Here is a 19,971-nt window from a genome sequence, read left to right as displayed (position 1 = left end):
TAGTTTGTTCTCAAAATCAATAATATGAAGTAATTCATCTGTATGGTCCTTGATGTATAATGGACTACATTTACTCTGGTATACAGAAAATTTTATGATAAATTCAGTGACTTTAACTTGCCCAGATTATGTGTATAACACACTGCTAAAACTTGGTGCCTGAGAGTTGGAATAACTCAGCATATGTCTGTAAATTGCATCCGGGCCTCCCTGTTCTGGTCTGATTTATTTTAGCCCTATGTAATTTATCTAAACCAGGCTAAGTAATGCAGCCACTTCCTTTGTAGAGAGAAGCTTTTTCATTTTCCTCCTTTTTCTATTTGGCTCCACTGCTGATTAGTTATCAGCACTGTTGCATAGCAGTAAGAAGGGGTTCAATTCCCTACGGAGATTTGTCTGTGTGGAGTGTATATGTTGACCACATGCATTAACTGGTACTCCATGGGTACTCAAGCTTTTTCCTAAAATGCATGATCGTGCACTTTTTAAAACTGGTCTGAGGTAGGAGTGCATATGGGTGTGTGTCTGTATGTGAAAGATTGAATGTCTTTTTATGGACCCCTGACCTGTCTATGCTGCAAAGATTAAGTGCGTATGCATGGTGAATGAATTGATTTTTTTTCTTTTTTTATTGTCCAATGATGAAAATTGATTTAACATCCTTCTCTTCCCAACCGAGGCCTTTATGTTGCTTCTAGGGTTTCTTTTCATGTGTTTTGTACATTTTCTAGTTGTGACATGCTGTTTAGCCTTCACTTTGAGTTAGTGGAACAAATGGTTTACTGAAGATTAGCAAATGTATTTAATGCTTTCCATTTGTGAGTAACATGTCTCATTGAAGATTAGTAAACTGTTAAGAATAGATGATTTTTCCAGGAGCTTTTCCTATTCGGCATTGTTTGTATATTATAAAATAATAACTTAACCATGTTTCTTTTTTTCCAGAATAAAACATTTGCTTTGATTTTTTTCATTTGGAAATGCTGCTTAAACAAGCTTTAGTCACTTCTGTCACTCACATAGTCCTGACCTCATGGGAACATCGTATTCATCACACTATCATATAAAATTATAATTGTCCCTTAGCTGAATTAATGACTCGTAATACTGCTAACATGTGATCCAGTGAAGCAGATCATTTGCATAAATCTGTATAATTAGACACCAGTATTCTTCTAGATTACACATTTAGTAAGCAATTCTGTGCAGCATATATCAGACAAAAATAAGATTGTCTCGTATTTTTGGACAGATTAGATCAACTGTGATAAGACAAATAATTTTGACATACTACACATAAAAACATAAACAATTTGTCTGATTCCTCCCATGATATGGTGAAAAAATATGTTTTGCTTATTAGCATTCACATAAATTGTGATTTTGACACTTGACCTTCATGGGGCAGGAGACCCATATATATGCATTTTACTATAAAGACCCTCCTCCTTTTCATCACAATAGACCTCCATATTAAAACATTTCTCTACCAAGCAGAAAGGCAGTAGATCCCTCAAATACCGATCAAAGAAAACACTTTGAAGTCCCGAAGATGTTCTTTAGTAATTACTTTGACTTGTTTCAATAGTAGGAGAGTTAGATAAATGAATAAAATGTTGTGATCAGTCACTGCAGACATATATTCCTATTTTCCAATTCATGGGAGGTAGACTTGGAAAAACTTCAGGAGGTCTCCTTAATTGCATGCAATGGTTGCTGATTGGCTTTTTATATGTTTCTACTACTATTTCTGACAACTCATCCTTTATTCTGAGCCACAGGGCTTTGAGGTTGGAAGTTGTTCTTTCCATCACCCTAATCTTTATCTGTCTTCACAAATTCTCTATCAGATTCATTTGGGACTCCTAAGACGCTGATCCATTATGCTAATATTTCTTCAGATCAAGAGGAGCATATTGGCAATACCTGAAAGATTGTGACAGTAATTTATTTAGATATTTTTGTTGTTGAAGAATTGTCAAAATTATGCAATGGATGAGAACCTTTACAAATTTTTCCAATACAATGACAACCCTTAGTGTATGACAGTTATTTGGTTTTACTGTTTGTTATCGACTGTTAGGTACAAACCAAAAAGATCCATGCTAGATCCAGTTAGTCCTCACAAAATGATAACAGGAGATTAAAGTTACTTCTTGGGATCAGAAACTCCAAACATCAGTTATAAAGTTACAAAGAATCCATGAGAATCTAAAATGAAATATTCAGGGGATGTCCAGGGTTTTTCTGCTTCACTGCAGGAGGCACAGCAGCCACTACCTCTTCCCAAAAGTCACGCGAGTCATTGTCACTAGCAAGAAGACATACACAAACTTGGAGGGAACGTCTCCCCACAGCTGCAGCACTTCCTACATCTCCAATAAGCCAGCCTGTTTTTCATTGGCTTTGGTCAGACCGTGAGATTGATTTGTGGGTGGAGACCAAAGGAACGTCATCGTGCTTGGGATTTTTTTTTTTTTCAGCCTCCCTCCCTGCTGCTTCCAGTTTTACACAGCAATGATGGGAAATGAACCCACAGTACAGCATGTTTCCTTAAAAGGAAGAGCAGAGCATTGCTCGATGTAAAGTCAATTATTTGCAGTCAGGCGAGGGAACGTCACCGCCCCCGATGTCAACAGTACAGGTTTAGTTGTTGTGACTACTAAATAAAACAGCAAAGAGCATAGATTTGGTATTTTTTAGAATGTTGACTAACATTTCTGAAAATGTCTTAATGTAATTATTTTAAGACACATGTAAATATCACTCAGTTACCATAAATTCAAAAGTGAAATGAAATTTTATTTTATTTTTTAGTTTATTAACTTAAATTGGTTATTCCATGTATACAACATATTCCAGGCTTATAAGTATCTTGCCTGTTCAAATCAATTATCATCCTTGAGGCTTTTCTTTCATAGTTAACAAGCTGTTTATCATTGAAGATAATTGTTTCTCATCTTAAACCTTCAGGGAAAAAAGTACATTTGTCGACTGTTTTTCCACAAAACATTAATGAGATACAAACCAGTTTCCCTGAAGCTAAAATTAAAAGACCCCCATTTCTAAACACAGACATGCACAAAAAACTGCATAAATATGGTCAGGATAATTACCAACACCTCCTCCCTACCAGCTGGTGAGGTTTCACACTCAAAGGGTATTTGGGAAGTGTAGTTAATCCAATGATAATCTTGAGCATGGTTTACACATATTATTCCTTTAATTGCTACCCATACTGTGCAATTATACCACCACCAATTACATGGTTGCTGTTTACTTGCCTGTCTAAGCATTTGGTTCCCTCTATTAGATCCCCTTCAGCAGCGTGAGCAAAAAAGCTATCAAAACTCAAACTAACGGTTCCTTCACTGTCATAATGACTTAATTATGTGCTCAAAAGAAGAAAGGATCAGGATGGGGATCAGCTAGGGGACATTTTGCACAGGGGAAGGGGCTGAAGATTGAAGGTGATGTAGCTGATGGAGGTATTTGAGGACAGCTTCTACCTCCATTAGAATGCAGAGCATGTTCTCCAGAGTGAGTCACCACTGCTGCTCCCCACCATCACCATCCCACCCACCTCACAGCACCCCCTGCATCGAAGTGCAGTCACCACCTAATATTACGCCTCTGACTTCACACCGGCCAACTGAGGATTCAGTTTCTACGGCAACATGGTCCAGACTCCTCCCCCGCTCATCTCCATCACCCATCCATCCATTCGCTCTCTTGGTGCTTCTTCCCCTTCTTCCTGGCACAGAGCACGTGACTTTTAGGAAGGCTTCTCCAGCCTCCGCCTTTACTGTTTTTAACCCTCTCCTGACCGAGCCGCTGCAGGCCGCCCGATCCCATCCCTGTTTCTGAGGAAAATCAAACACTTCCCTAATCTCTTTGTGAGAACACAGCAACATCTGAGTGCTGCATTGTCATATTTTGTGCCATGATGGCATGGGTTTAGGTGTTTTTAGGTGGAACTCTTAAAGCTGTTTTCATTAAAATTCTAAGAACGTTTTCACTACTTTATTTTAACAGTTTGCACATAGTAACATGAGTAGAAGTTACAATATTTTATATGAAAACACCAACTCCAAAGATGTTCTTTTTCGTTAAAATGCAATTAAAATACTTTATTCACTCCAAAGGGAAATTAAATGTTATTGTAACTCACTTTATCCAAGACTTTTATTTGAAGAGTCAAATAATTTACAAAGCTATTGTTGGGGACCAATGTCAAACTCAAATCATTATAAAGCTGTGATCACTTTAAATGAACCAATTCTCAAATTGTCTGTTTCGTATGGGCGTGTGTGAAAACTCATCGGACTAATTAATAAAACTCTACTCCGTCTTGCAAGAGAAACGTGTCACAACCAAACAGACCATTTAGCACACCAGAGAAACAAAGAGAACCAAAATGGGGAAAATGAATTCTCATGTGATTTACAGGCATATGTTTAATTTAAAGCTAAGAAATACTCTGTGTAAGTGTAGCAGCAGGCATAATCTCCTAATATCACTCCAAGCAAGCAGCTAAAGTAGGTGGATGAGATTGTCCATTTAGTTTTCATTCAAAAGTGCAGGAATGAATGTAAGCCAAACCAAATGATGGTGTGAGAGTTGCATGGACTGTTCTGCTCTAAAAACACCGGAATGTCAAAATTTTGATTCCTTCAAATCAATGGTTCTCCAATGTAAAGTCAGGATTCCATTGTGAGTCTTTGGTGACAGCTACTCAGTCTTCCAAGGTTCTGTCTCAGTGTTTTGTAATCATAGTCCTCCAAATTTAAAATCTTCTTTTTACAGTGGTCCAAAAGTACAGGAATGTAGCTATTTTGTCACGTGTCCTGCTATGTAATATCTATCTATCTATCTATCTATCTATCTATCTATCTATCTATCTATCTATCTATCTATCTATCTATCTATCTATCTATCTATCTATCTATCTATCTGTCTGTCTGTCTGTCTGTCTGTCTGTCTGTCTGTCTGTCTGTCTGTCTGTCTGTCTGTCTGTCTGTCTGTCTGTCTGTCTGTCTGGATAGATAGATAGATAGATAGATAGATAGATAGATAGATAGATAGATAGATAGATAGATAGATAGATAGACAGACAGACAGACAGACAGACAGATAGAGATAGATAGATCAGGAGGGGTGCTGGTGCCTATCTCCAGCTAACGTTTCAATGAACACTTTTCTTTTTCTTTTTTTGCTGTGGGGATTTGTTGGCACAGAAAATCATATTTTCGTTTTCTGAAACAGAAGGTTTGGCTTTTTGTAAAAAGACATTACATTACAAAGAATAATGACACCATTACACAAATAGGACTTGCAACATTTTATGCAGAAGACAATTTAGCAATTTGTTCTACTATTAAACCTATGAAAAAAATAAACCAATTGTACTCTCTGCTGAAAAGCTTTTACTTTGTAAAGACTTTTGTATGCTCTATAAATCAAAATGTTTTTGTGTGTAACAATCTTATCTCTAACAGTATGCATGAAATCCACAAAAGTTGACTAAAATGCTCTTTCTGGTCTTTTTTCTCAGTTGATGATTGTCAAATTCTAAAAGTTTCTGCTCTATAATTAACAGAACTTACTCTTCTGGTTGAATTTGATTCTGGTGTCTTCCAGGTGGTCAAAATTAATACACAGTTGTTGAGTGTGTAAAGAGATCCTCATCAGTTTTCATTAACATCTTCATGCTGCATGTAAAGGTGTGGTGCTGGACTGCAATCAAAATGTTGTAATGGAATATAGCACTCACTGTTTTACATTGTTTTTAAAAACAGGGAGGAAGCTTAACATCCGGGGGTGATCTCACCTGAAAGTTGCCTCATTGGCACGGCCGCCTCCTCAGCATCCTCTGCAGACAAGGCTTGGCCTATGTGTGAATGGGTGAACTTCATGAATGAAAAGTCTTCTTCCTGAGCTGCAGACAGGGAGGTGAGGTCATCCTGCTGAAATGGAGAATCCTCCCACCCCCCTCGCCCATAACATCCTCCTACCCTCCCACCAATACTCGTTGGCGCCAGACTTAATGAATCCCAACACTGAATGATATGAAGCACATTATTTGGGGCAACCTGAATGATGATAGCATTGGCTGGTGTCACACTGTAATGCACATTTCCATATGATTCCATTATAAACATCCAAATACATCAGATTTCTTTTTGAATTAGAAATCTGATGTTAGTCTACTGTTAGTTGTGAACATGAGGGTTCTGCTTATCATTTCCCTCTTTGTTTACATTCCTGTTAGGAATTAAGGTAAGTGGATTTGATGATTGGCCACCTATTCAGCTCTGTATGAGTGAAAGTGACGATGAGTAACACAAGAGGCTCTTAATGAGAACCCATAAATAGGCTCAAAACTTCAAAGAGACAGAATCTGCCCTCCCCCTCATTCTCTAGTCTAAATCCAACCCCATGCAAACATGTGAGCACACCTCTCCTCTGCCATCTTCCCTCCCACATCCACACTGGGACAATCTGTGTCCACTTGGCGCTTGTTCTTACACCACATACTGTACTCTAACAATCCGAGGTATCTACGTGACATTCCTCTCTACATTTTCCACTGCAGACGTCTGTTAATTCCCTCCTACAGATAATGATTCATGTTGCCAAGCAATGCAGCATTTTACATCAGTTATTTGGCTAGATGCCACAGAGTTCTGTAGTTCCACTAAAGGTCTCACAATAGTTCATTTAGCTTTAAATGAAAGAATCCCATCAGTTGTCCAGCTGATTTTGCTATCAGCTGAGCATGTGATATCAAAATATTACTTTCCAATATTGTTAAAAGTGTGTGTCTTTGTGTAGTGGGTCTTTTTTATTCTTCTGTTTTGATATCCTGCAGGTTTCATATTCAGTGTCTGTTTCTCATAAAGTTCCCCACAATAACAACATAAGCTGCTCTCAACATCAGAAGCAGTAATGATCCTCAAAGCCTGAACACAGATAAAACTTTTTCACTAACTGAACCCCAATAAATAAATTATGAGGAACATTTTCACAAGAGGAGATTAAAAAAGATTAAAAATATACATAGAGGATGCTTCTCGGTTTAGATTGCCTTAAGACAGAGTAGGACCAGGAATCACAGAATAGGAAGCTGTTCTTTTTTACTTTTTCTTTTTCATGTTACATTAAATACATCATGCAACTTTTATGAATCCAGTTTTAAGCCTTGACTCCTAAACTGTTAATATGAGAATTTAAGATGAAAAACTGCTAAACTAAAGATTCAGAGTGTGAAGCTAAGCTGCCCTATTAATTTGTGCAGACAGTTTTAAATGCTTCTGCCTTGATGTTTGACTATTGTTTAATAGAAAATGCTTCTATACATGTGTGCCGTCTGTGTCTGGACAAAAACAAAATAGTTCTGTATAATTTTGTTTTGCTTTCTGTCTCCCATTGGATGGATACATTTGAAATGATTACAAAAAAAATGTTTATTTTTGCTCCTTTTTTTCCATGTAAAAATCTTACTATATATCCTCATTTTTGCAATGTTACAATTGTGTTTGAGGTTCTAGTTCCAATAGACATGTTCATTGGAGAAGTTATTGAAAAGATACAAGACCATGAAAGACAGGGGGGCCAAAAGTGCAGCTCAAAAAGTGATGACATTTCATGTGGATTATGCTTAATGTGCAACAGAGGCGATTTAAAACTAAATCAGCAATAAAGTTTCCAGCTCAAAGGTGAGTTCAAAGGCAAAGATTTATGTGGTGATTTATCCAGTCGGGAGTTGGAAGTCAGGGGAAAATTTATCTAAATAACTTGGAGGCCAGATAGACCAGCACCATACACACTGTTTTAAAAGCACTATGGAGATCAGTCTGCCTGTAGCTTTCCATAGTAACCACAGATAATTGTCTGGCAATGTTCAGGTCGACAGTTTAATTTTACTCCCTTTTTTTCTTGTTAGCACTTAGTAAAAAAAATGTGATTAGAAAACTGTGAAATCATTAGCTAAAATATAACAGGGAATGACAGCAACCAAAAAGTTCTTCACAGAAACTAAAAGGTTTTTGACAGAAGGAACTGCTTCTATTTTCAGGAGTAAGTTGTCATAATCTGGCATGTATCCAAAAACCCTTTGTGTGTCAGAAAAGTGAAACACGACTAAAAATAAGATAGATTAGATAAAATTACTTTTCTACCTTGAAAAACAACAGAAAAACTTACTTTGATTTATTGTGTCATACTTTTAAGATTTTAAGATTCAAGATACCAAGATGCGGTTTAACATAAAGGGAAGGAGAACTACTTAAATCTGTCCTTGTGTTTTTGTAATCCCCAGCACAAGTGGAGAGAATAGTGAGGCTTTCACTGCTTGTTTTTGTGAACTTCTGTTACAGTTGCTATGTGCATTAGTCGAGGTTTCCCCCACTGTCTACAACCAACACGATGAGGTCATCATTATGGGTTTAAGCCCAACGTGGGCTTAATCTGGGAGATAAGGGTTGGATTTGGATTTAGCTCTCAAAAAAGGGTCATGGAGCTGCAACTGTTTAGTCTCTGCAGTCATCCAGAGTTAAATATGGTATATCCCAATTGTTCATGAAATGTTGAATAGGTTTCATCAGATTTTGCTCTGATTTCATGCAGAAGTCATGAGGCACATGCAGGAGTTTCCTGACTTTTGAGTTCTTTTCTCTTTTTATGCTGCACATAAAATAATTTTACAAATAACTAAAATATGAAGATTCATACAAAAGCGATGTTTTGCTACAGTCCTGTGTTTGTATGTTTGACTAAGTTTAATTTTTTTTTTTTTATCAGTTTATTGTATAATTTTATTTTACATGTCTACATGTCTAGATTTACGTGCATAGGTTTAGTTTTTACGGCATCTACAGCATAACATTATGACTACTTTAGGTGAAAGTTATGTTTTAAAAGCAGGGGTCAGTTGATCTGAGCAGACTTTACAGGGTCTAAATTGTGATGATTAGCGTATCAAAGTATCTCCAGAACTCCAGGTTTTCTAGATGTCTATCAAAAGCTGTCCAAAGTAGAAACAGAAGGGAACTGGCTAAAAACTGCTAAAAAAAAAAAAAAAAAAAAAAAGAAGATTTGTGTTGGATGACCAATTGTTTCTTATATTTTATCTGGTGAATCATTTCTACTGATTCACATTGTTCAAAGAAACTGATCACAACAATGGGAAGGCCCCTCTCATGTGCCATCCGATTGGAGATGATAATAATGGAAAACCTGCTCTTCATCTCCAGGCTGTGGCAGACGGAGCTGGCAGATTATGCGGCAATTAAAGCGCCCTCCATACACAGGGCGTTAATAGGGTTTGAAGGGATTTAGATGGTGCTGTCCAGTCAAATGCTGCATGCCTTGGGAATGACATCATTTTGATCACCTCACATACCGGCTGACCTCCTCCTCCCTGTTTCACTGTGAGGTCTCACTCATGCACAAATCCCTCTGTAGCCAGAAAATACAGTACCTGCACTGGTCCCGTGTCTCACCGGGCTCAACACGTCACAGCGCAGCTCTCCTCTGATTGGAGGAGCCCTGCATCCCTCCTTCCCTACCATCTCTCACCCTCTCCCTCTCTCTCTCCTCGTTTCTATATCAGTCGTGTTTACTATATGAGGCCGTGGTATAAATTCTTGAGAGTGCGCAGTTTGCGTCCTCAGAAGGTGATGGAAAAGAAGGAGGAGGAGAAATAGGAAGCAGGGAAACATTTGGTTTTACTCTATTTACCGTTTACTGGATTTAACCGCAGCTGTGAAGGTGCTCTGGATGCAGAGGAGGAGGAAACCAAAGAACGGAAGAATTTGCTTCCTTTTAGATGGTTATTATTTAAAATACGAGCCTAAACTATCGAGGAACAGACATGCAATCAACAGCGATGGAGTCCTATTTTCCGCACTGAGGTAGGAACCGTTCCTTTGCAAACACAGAAGAAAAGAGAGGACAGAAACAGGCGTCTTTCTTTATTGTTGGTATATTAGAGTCAGATTGTGTTTTTATTTGATGCTGTCAGCGCATCTTCAGAGAGGCAGCGGAGGTGGGAGAAGAGGCAGCGATGCGCTTCGGAAACATCCTGGATGCAGTGGCCTGTAACAGAGCGCAGCCTCCTCCTCCTCCTTTTCCTCCTGCAGCTCCAGCAGCTGATACCTCCATCACCCCAGTAAAGCAGGACTGTTAAGAAGCAGGATCAGTCTGATGTGAATGATGTGTTACAACAGATGTGTCTGACTTCTGGGGTTTCTGCTGGCGCAGAAAATTATAATTAGGATGATTCTATTTTTTTAGTTTCTCTGGGTTAATGATTCTTGCAGTCAGATTCGTATTGGCTCTGTACCATCTGTATGACTAATATAGGAATTAAGAATGATAATTGCAGCTATGGGATGCAGACAGCCTGCTGATAGCTTATGCATCAGATACAAGGTGCATTATACTATCACACATGACTAATAGACTTAATCTTTTACTATATTGTAAAAAAAAAAAAAAAAAAAAAAAAAGGAATTCTGAATTTTATGTTGAAAAATAAATGTGTGCACTTTCTTTAAGTGCACACATAAAGAATAAAGAATCAACTGCCTCTGATATAGAAACTGATCTTCTCCAGGTTTGGTGTTCCCTAAAACAATATTGATTCTTTGTTTTAATACACAGCAAACTGTCATGGATTTTAGTTGGTGTAATTAATTAGCCAAACTGGTAAAATCTGTTTCCTCTTTGCCCTCTTCATCGGTGAAAGCCCTTCCAGCTTGGAAACGCTTCAAAAGCCTCTCACAAGAAATAATAAATTTCCTTTCCTTGTTTAGCGTGCAGGCGCCGTTGTCCTTGGAGATACCTAGAGCTTTGAAGAAGCGGGCTGAATTCAATGAACTATTCTTATCATTTCAATACACAAGTGATTCTGCTTTATGTAAACAACCAACTGTTGTGTTTGCTATGATGTTGGGGGCAAACAGTTGTCAGTTCAGTTAAAAAATAGGTATTTTTGTTTATTTATTGTGCTCCTGGTCACAGAGGCGCCATCAGATTATGGGGCAGACAGATGCCATTTTGTTCTTTATTACCTGAACCTGTTGTCACATCTTTCATTGGGTAAACTATGACCAACACATGCTGATAAATTTGTTGCCACTCCTGATATCATCCACTCTAACTAAACTTGCAGGGCATTTGGAAGAGAGAAATAAACAGGCCCTTACCATCAAAAATCCTCCGCTGTACTTTACATAAGATACTTTTCCAGATATTCATTCTTTATGTTATTCCAAACCCACCTGAAGTGTTTCCCATCAGATCTTAGTCTCATCTGACTGGATCACAGACTTCCAGTACATGTCCCAATACTATTTAACAACATTTATGTTTGTAATATTAAGGCAAAAAAGGATTTTGCTGGCATCACTCCCAAATTTGGTATGCAGATAGTATTGCAGTGTGCCTCAAGATGTCCCTCGAGTTTTCTAACAACGTTTTTAGATTTCTTTAAATCCTCAGTAGAATAGAATAGAATAATCCTTACCTAGTGTACAGAATAATAAAGAACAGGTAACTAGAGGCACAGTTACCTGTTCAGAGAGGCAGCGGAGGTGGGAGAAGAGGCAGCGATGCCTCTTCTCCCAAGGACTCATCATAAAAATCATGAGTCCTTTTCAACCTAATGGCAAACAGAAAGTATTTTATAACTAATTAGAAGTTCCCCTCGTGAATAAATGAATTACAGGTTGGCTTTTTCTCAAAATTTCATTGTGAAATGTACAGTTGTAGAAACTGAATTCATTTTGAAGCATTTAACATATCTAATGTGTTAAGCAATTTCTCCATGTCTGAATGTTATAACTCAGTTTGATTGACATAATTGAAGAAGAGAGATAATTCTCTCTTTCTTCCTGTGTTTGACAGATTTTTACCTGTTTAGTGTGAGAAATGTGAGACGTTTTGTGTTGTCATATTTAATCTGTGTATGTTTCATACAGTTTCTGATGTATGAAGTTCCTGATCTTGGCAGGAAGAGAAACTTTGAAATTATTTTTTTGCAGTTTATGATAGTTTAGTAATCATATCAGGCCCACTGGAAGTACAATTCATTTTATCTCATTTTGTAATGTTTATTTCTATATTTTTGGTCTCTTTAAAGCTTCCATTGCTCCGGTCTTTTTGATGGCGCTCGTTCATGAACCCCGTGCCTCCTCCCCCTCCCTGTCTGGCTTCAACACACCCATCTCTGACCCGCCATCCTTTCGCCGGCTCGATGCCGAGACTCCCTGCACTCCAGAAATGGACCTGACCCCGACCCAGTGCGTACTCCGGAACGTCCTCTCCATAGACACCGGGGCTGCTATGGAGCCTGGGGGAGGAGGAGGAAGAGAGGGGAAGACTCCCGGGCACAATCAGACACCTGGCGAAGAACAACAGGAGCACTTTGCCAACAGTGTGCTGAAACTCCACGAGCATGAGGGGAGCAGTGGAAGGACAGAGGGAGAGGGACAGGATCCGGACCGCCCTGTGGTCAGGAGCCAGGCGGACGACGCCAGGTTGCAGTGCCAGTCCACGGGAGGGGGAGGGTTTCTGGAGGGGCTGTTTGGGTGCCTGCGGCCTGTCTGGACTATGATTGGCAAAGCTTACTCTACAGAGCACAAACACGTTCTGGACGGTAAGTCTGTTTCTATGTAAAGTGAACTTGCTTCTATAAACTTCAGGGTCAATGGTGGCTTTAATTCTGACTATGAAAGCAGTCACTTTCCCCAATTAAATTTTCCAGTTAAGCTTTGATATGCTAATTAAATGATCTTATCTCCCAGTTTAATTACATTAAGCAGTGGGTAGAAAAATGACTCCCACAAAGGCCATGTTGTAAATAAACACTCTCCCTGACAGGAGTGAGATGCATCTAGATCAGGAGACTCTATCAAAGCTGCAGTGTGCTTATTCTCCCCTGATACCCCCAAAACCCCCCACCATCCCATCCCATCCATTTGCCTGCTCGTGCCCACCTCCCTCTAGCACCACTCACCCCCTCAGTGAAACCTTCTCCCCGTGACGCTGTGTTGTTTATGTCTGCAGCCACTACAAAAGCACAGGACTCCCCAGAGACTCCTCTGCCAAATCTGCCTCATGAATTATGCATGGCCACGCTCTGACCCCGCACCTCTCATCTCTATTAACGCAAACCTGACACGCACGCACGAGGACAGATGCACGCACACAGAGAAACTCATTTGCAAGCAGAAACACTGATATTAGCATTTTAAGTTAGATAACATGCAGAATGTGATAGAAAAATATTGCACCTCACATCAGAGATGAAGCTGGCACCTTCACACTTCTCCCTGACTGTATTGCCTTCTAATGTTTTATCACCCATTGACTCCAGTGTCTCCCCTCATCTCCCCTCCTTCTGTCTCTCATTGTCTCTCCTTTTCATCCCTCTGTTATTGCTCCCAGCCCATCTGCACTTCGATGCTCTCCCCTTCTGTACAATAAAGTGTAGCTTATACAACTGAACCGCTTCCCAACTTGTAACAAGTCCTTATTGCATTTTGTAATGAAAATTAGAAAAAATATGAATCCTCTCAGGGGTGGGCATTTATTGTATCGTTTATCGCTTATCATTTATCATTTATTGTGATACATTTCTTATCATGATATGAATTTTGATTCATTGTGTTTCATTGAATTTCAATTAATGATCCCAAAACTGTCCGTATTGTTGGGACTATTAATTTTGCTATTTTCTCCACTGTCTGCTCAATGAGAGTATCAATTAATATCAATACATTTAAGATATATAATTAAATACAATAACTGTGAGCAGCAGTTGAATCACACTTTTTATGAGACTGGAGTCGTAAAGAAGTTTATTACAAATGGGAATGTTTTTCAAGAGCAGTATTTGTGTTTGTGGGGCTATGATTGCTGTGCTATGCAGTCACAGCCATACAGTTACCTTAAAAAGGACTAATAAATAGTTGTGTCATCATCACAACAGTAACACAAAATATTGTGATAAAATTTTTAAGCCCAACCCTATATTCGTTTTACTGATCATAGAGATGGAGGAGTACCAAATCAAAGCCAAGCTGATTTGGAACCGTGTCAGATCCAGACTGATGTCTTTACTACAAAAAAAATCTGAGACCCTCATTAGAGGCGGAGCACTCTATCGATCACTGCTGGGCATTAATCATTCATATCATCCTCATTAATATGATAAATGTGTCTCAGGACAGCTCACTCTGCTGCTGTTCTCCCCGGGTTAAGAACAGCAGCAGAGCGAACGGGTTGTATGTCTTCCGTATATTAGCACAGACCCCTGCAGTACCGTGGGGAATTCCCCCTTTCCTGCTAACTGTCTCCTTACTTACCAACACCAGTAATACTTCTCCACCTCTCTATTCACCCTACAACCAGCCATTAGCCTCTCAAATCCTCTCCTTCCTCCAAACCCCTTCTGAGTTGTCGGACCCCTGTTTCGCGTCAGCCCCACAATGGCACTAAGCAGGATTTAAGAGGCTGAGGGAGAATTACCCACAGGAGATTAGAGCTTCTCTGTCTGTCGGCCTACTCGCACACCCGAGTCACAGGTTAGGAAGTGCATGAAGATATCAGTTGAGGTCAAATGTTGTTTAGTTGTAGTTTTTACAAGCTTCACTCCATCGAGGTATTTTTTAAATCAAAATTTGCCTTAATTTTCAGCCTCTGTATTTATTATTATTATTATTATTATTTATTTATCTCTTTTACTGTGTGATACAGAATCGCACGATTGTGCTAATTATGATGCTAATAATGATCAGACATTACATACTATTGTAATGGGAGGACTGAAATGAAAGTCACACCAAGCCACACAAATAAATCAAATCAAGTTGGGTCACAAATTAAGTTTAATAATGAAGTGGAATGACAGGGAAATAAGTGCTGAACCATTACACGTGTGGTTTTAGTACCACTCTTCAAATCTTGAAGGTTCTTCTATGCACTCTGATGCATAGAAGATCTATACAGTATAAAGATCTGATTTCCAGATCTTTATATAGAATACATTTTTATTCTATATAAAAATGGATTTTTATATAGAATAAAGTCTTTCTTGCAGCATTTTCTTTTACTCTGACACAATCTGAGAGTTGCCTTGGCTGTGTGTGAGCTTCAATGTCTTTTTGTAAATCCACCCCTATTTTACATCAGATTCGCATCAACTCACTAATTTATTCATTTTTCCTTTATTCATTTGTATGAAGCCTGCCAGAGACATTCTAAAAATCACTCCCACCCCATAATGTTCCCATCTCCAAGACGCTGTTGGTTTATTTGATATGATGTGCAATGCCATTTTCAGGGAGTTTATATTTGACCGATTCTCACCAGACCTTTATGAATCTCATGCTTGTGTATTTCCTGCTTATGCAATTGGTCTAGTTTTTGTCCTGTCAGTGTTTCTTTGTTTATATCTGAAGCGCTTTGAATTCCCTTGTGTGTGAATGTTACAAAACAAATAAAACTGACTTTCCTTGTGTGATACTTTAACAATGAGAAACCTTTTGGCAGGCTGTCATTTAGATTAGCAATGTGTGTTCAGCACTTGCTTTGTGTGCCATTAACATTTATGGCACATAATTTATGGACTTGCGCATTTGTTTCTTTGCACATGTGGATTATGTACAGTATGTCGCTGACAATATCTGGAGCAAATCTCTTGTCATGTTATAAATATATTTAGTGAACAGAAGGCTTCTGCATTTGGTACTTTTTCTTCCCACTGATATGGCACTGACATAGACGTTTAGATTTCTAAATGTCAAAGCAATGTTGCTTTGAAGAAAGATTGAGTATTACTAAACTCTGACCAACAGTGTAAGATCTTCTTGACCTTATTAAACTACATTAAGAGTCACTAAGAATAGAACGAGGATTCACAGACACGGTGTTGCTTCAGTGTTTCATCATTCAAGTATCTCTGTTATGTAGTCAGTGGAGGTCAATACAATGATCATGTCGTAATTTTAGCTTACATGCTGCTACCTGACCAGGTAAACTCACTGAGCACTTTTGCTTTATCTTTCTGTTGCTTCAGAGGAGTGGGAAGTCCCGTTTGAGGAGATTTCGGACCTACAGTGGGTGGGCAGCGGAGCCCAGGGGGCTGTTTTTCTGGGGAAACTCCACGGACAGGAGGTGGCTGTGAAAAAAGTACGAAACATCAAAGAGACTGATATCAAGCACCTGAGGAAGCTCAAGCATCCCAACATAATCACTTTCAAGTAGGTTGACATGATTTTGTGTTTTTTTAGAACCAGAAAAGGCAAACTTCTAAAATTATCAGATGATTTTTAATTACATCCTGGAACAGAACCCTGGGGGACTCAACATGAGAGCTTTGTAAATCCAGTGTTATATACCAGACAGTATATTTATTTAGAATATATAAAGCATATCACTTACATAAGTATTTCTTTCTTGTATTGTTTACTTGCTCTAGGTGTCTACACGATGGGAGCATAACTAATTCAGTTTTAACACAGACATTGTCTTTAACAACCACTTTTGTTCTACTTTTTCAGAGGTATTTGTACTCAGGCTCCTTGTTACTGCATCATTATGGAGTACTGTGCTCAAGGACAGCTGTACGAAGTCCTGAGAGCAGGCAGAAAGATCACTCCATCCCTGCTCATGGACTGGGCCATGGGCATCGCCGGGGGAATGAACTACCTTCATCTCCACAAGATCATCCACAGAGACCTCAAGTCACCTAAGTGAGTTTGTTTTTAAAAAATAAAAAGTTGTTTGACAGTAACAGTGTAATTTGAATGTGAAAAAGTACCATGATCATACATAAAAGCTCAATATTTAGTTGTCAAAATGCAGTAAAGGCAGAAAACTATTTGAAAAAATATTCAAACTCAGAAATGATCATGTTAATTCAATGTTTGAATGTGTGATTTAGTTGGTTTTAATTAAACATAAGTATTGTGTTCCAGCATGCTCATCACCTATGACGATGCAGTGAAGATCTCAGATTTTGGAACCTCCAAGGAGCTTAATGACAAGAGCACGAAGATGTCTTTTGCTGGGACTGTGGCCTGGATGGCTCCTGAGGTCATCCGCAATGAACCCGTTTCAGAGAAGGTGGATATTTGGTAGGTGTCATGACCCTCTTGAACTGTGCTTTTCCCCTTTGTGAGCCCTTAAAAAATTTCCCAGATGATTTGTCTTTTCAGCCACCAAATCAGCATAGAATCTCATTAGCTGTAGTCTACCACAGTGCAGCGCAAAGGATCCTATTTCTAGAAAATCTATTCAATATGATGTATAATATCTCATTACATGAAACTCTATAGGGTCTCTGCCGTATCTGATGGGTTGCCCTATGCTAAGCTTTGATCCCCCCAGCTTGCTACATTTTCTACCTCCCTTTTTCTCCTTTACTACAATCCCTCCATCAGTCTTCCTCTCCATCCTGAAAGGAACGCCAGCTAATTTAATAATTGATCTGCCAGATGCTGCAGTGCTCAGGAGAGGCTGGAATAACCTTCCAAGCCTTTGGATGGGTTGGCCCTCGGCCAGCAGTGCATTAGCTGGGAAGTGAAAATGGGATTAAAAAGCTTTTGATGCAAAAAGAAAGCAAAGCCTGTGTGTGTCGTGTACATTTTTGCTTAAACCTATTTAAATCACTTGAAATTCATCCATAGCACAAAATGACTAAGAAAGGTTAAGCTTTGTCAGATGTTGAACACATTTTGTTTTTGTTGCATTAATACAGAGGAGCAGTGAGGGAAATGCAATAAATTAATTAAAATAAAAAAAATGTAATCAAATTCAACTAATTAATTAGAATTGAACTATTTAATTAAAAGTAAAATAGTAAACCCCAAATATACTGTTGAACAACTTTAAGTATTTATTGCCACTAAGTAAGTAACACAAATGCAATGGATTGGAGAAAAGAAAATATTTAGCATGCCTCAAACAACACATTATAATGTGTGATGTAAGGATCTAATTTTGATATTTTCCTCAAAAGTACCAGATAAAATATGATATATTTGGACAACCAAATCTTGCAGTGGATGTTCTGGAATTAAGCATTTGTTTATGTGGAAAATATTAACATCTGTGTTTTTAAATTCTATATTTGTATAATACAACATTGGTCAGCCATTCTCCAACTCTTTGGCTCCAAGTGTGCTCCTGGAAATATCAGTGTTTTATGGCTGAAAAGCTATTTCCTTTTGCTGTCTCCCTGCTCCATAGAAGTGATGTTGGTGCCCTAACCTTTAGAAATGTATTGTACATGGGATTCACACTGATTCATAATTACTTGCTATTTTAATCGCAGTATTTTTTCTTTAAGAATTAAATTAGAACAGTGATAAATTTATTCCAAATCATAAGTCATGGCCGTGGCCTGTTTCAGATAAAACGGTGCATGCAGTAACCACAGCTGGTGCTTCCCCAAGATGTTGCCAAAGGCTATAAAACAGATGGTATTATATATCAGTCTTGTGATTCCTTTTGTATTTTTACTTTGTTTTTCTATCCAAAAAATGCAGTCAAAAAGCAAACATAGTTCTATAGGGAATCTGATTGTAGAATTTCAGAACTCAGTGTAACAGTAAAATAATGATAATAAACATTAGTGTTATTTTACATTTTATCTGTTTGATATGAAATAGTCTAAACAAATTATGCTGCTTTTTAAATAACATTTTTTTGTGCTTCAATAATGATATAAGTGCATTTATACACTGTAATTAAAACTGTCAGAACAAATTTTGAGTTTTGATCCAAATCTTGAGAAAAAGAAACTACACTCATCTGTTCTTAATGGCCTTCTCTTCATGGGTGACACCAAAAAGAATAATAAGTGTGGGGCTGAAGGGATGCTATAAATATACATGCATTATTACATGTGATGCAACTGGCACCTTGGATACCGCACATGAAAACCAGGAGGAGTCACTTAGAGCAATTTCTCTAGTTACCATCCCCATGGGCCTGTTGTTGTGTTCTTACATTAAAACATAAGTCTAAGTGAAGATATATCTATATGTTTTGCCTACTTGAGTCTACTATCTTTATAATCTTAAAAAAGTTGAAAATGTTGTTTGTATTATTCTGTTACATATTATTGTTCTAAAATTAATAGAAAGCATACAATTTGATTTTGCTAAAAATTTTAAACAGTCTCCTTTTTGGTTTACTTTCGTCTGTTCAGCCTACATCAGTAACTTCAATGCGTCTGAAAGAAGCTGTGTCCCATTTTTTGAAGGTCATTTGGCGTTGTGCTGTGGGAGATGCTGACGGGGGAGGTGCCCTACAAGGACGTGGACTCCTCCGCTATCATCTGGGGAGTGGGAAACAACAGCCTGCAGCTGCCTGTGCCCGATAGCTGTCCAGACAGCTTCAAGCTACTCCTGAAACAATGCTGGTGAGGAAGATGAAGAGATAAAAAAAAAAACATCAAAAAATCATTCAAGCAGGCGGGTAGTAAAATTTGAATTTACCTTTTTTACAGGAACTGCAAGCCAAGAAACAGACCTTCATTTCGACAAATCCTCCTACATCTTGACATTGCCTCTGCAGACATACTGTCTACTCCACAAGAAACTTATTTTCAGTCTCAGGTAAGATAATTGTAGCATGAGAAAACAGAAGAGTCATACGCTGTGTGTCTACCTGTGTCTAGGTGGGGGATGGAGGCATAGTACAAATGTGCTAGACCAAAGAGATGGAGTAAGGAGGGGTGTCTCTTCTATCCTGGGTGTAGAAGAGACACCCAGGATACTCCAAAAGTAATTTCATTTCCCTTTTTTTCAGTTTTTGCTTTCTTGTCACTCAATGTTCTAGAATCAAGTGCTTCACAAAAATATGCAATCTAAATAAATGCAAAAAGGAGTTTTCAAGAGATGATTTCTCCTAATAAGATATAGGTCAGGTATGTTTGGCTGCTGAAATTGAGTCAAA

At 38.4% G+C, this 19,971-nt stretch overlaps 1 protein-coding gene across 1 annotated transcript in view; it reads left to right on the top strand.

Moving 5' to 3' along the window:
• The first annotated feature begins 9,607 nt into the window (after positions 1-9,607).
• LOC114135267 (mitogen-activated protein kinase kinase kinase 12-like) overlaps positions 9,608-19,971 on the top strand; it is a 20,643-nt gene continuing 10,279 nt past the window's right edge. Inside the window, exons 1-7 of the mRNA XM_028002377.1 lie at positions 9,608-9,914; positions 12,146-12,661; positions 16,085-16,268; positions 16,569-16,760; positions 16,986-17,144; positions 19,277-19,435; positions 19,523-19,631. Coding sequence (XP_027858178.1) covers positions 12,169-12,661; positions 16,085-16,268; positions 16,569-16,760; positions 16,986-17,144; positions 19,277-19,435; positions 19,523-19,631 — 1,296 coding nt within the window. The 5' untranslated portion in view covers positions 9,608-9,914; positions 12,146-12,168. The remainder of the gene's footprint in view (positions 9,915-12,145; positions 12,662-16,084; positions 16,269-16,568; positions 16,761-16,985; positions 17,145-19,276; positions 19,436-19,522; positions 19,632-19,971) is intronic.

Source organism: Xiphophorus couchianus, chromosome 20, assembly GCF_001444195.1.
Source record: "Xiphophorus couchianus chromosome 20, X_couchianus-1.0, whole genome shotgun sequence".
Lineage (NCBI taxonomy): Eukaryota > Metazoa > Chordata > Actinopteri > Cyprinodontiformes > Poeciliidae > Xiphophorus > Xiphophorus couchianus.
The sequence above is the reverse complement of the archived record's forward strand: the minus strand, read 5'-3'. Positions and strand labels throughout refer to the sequence as shown.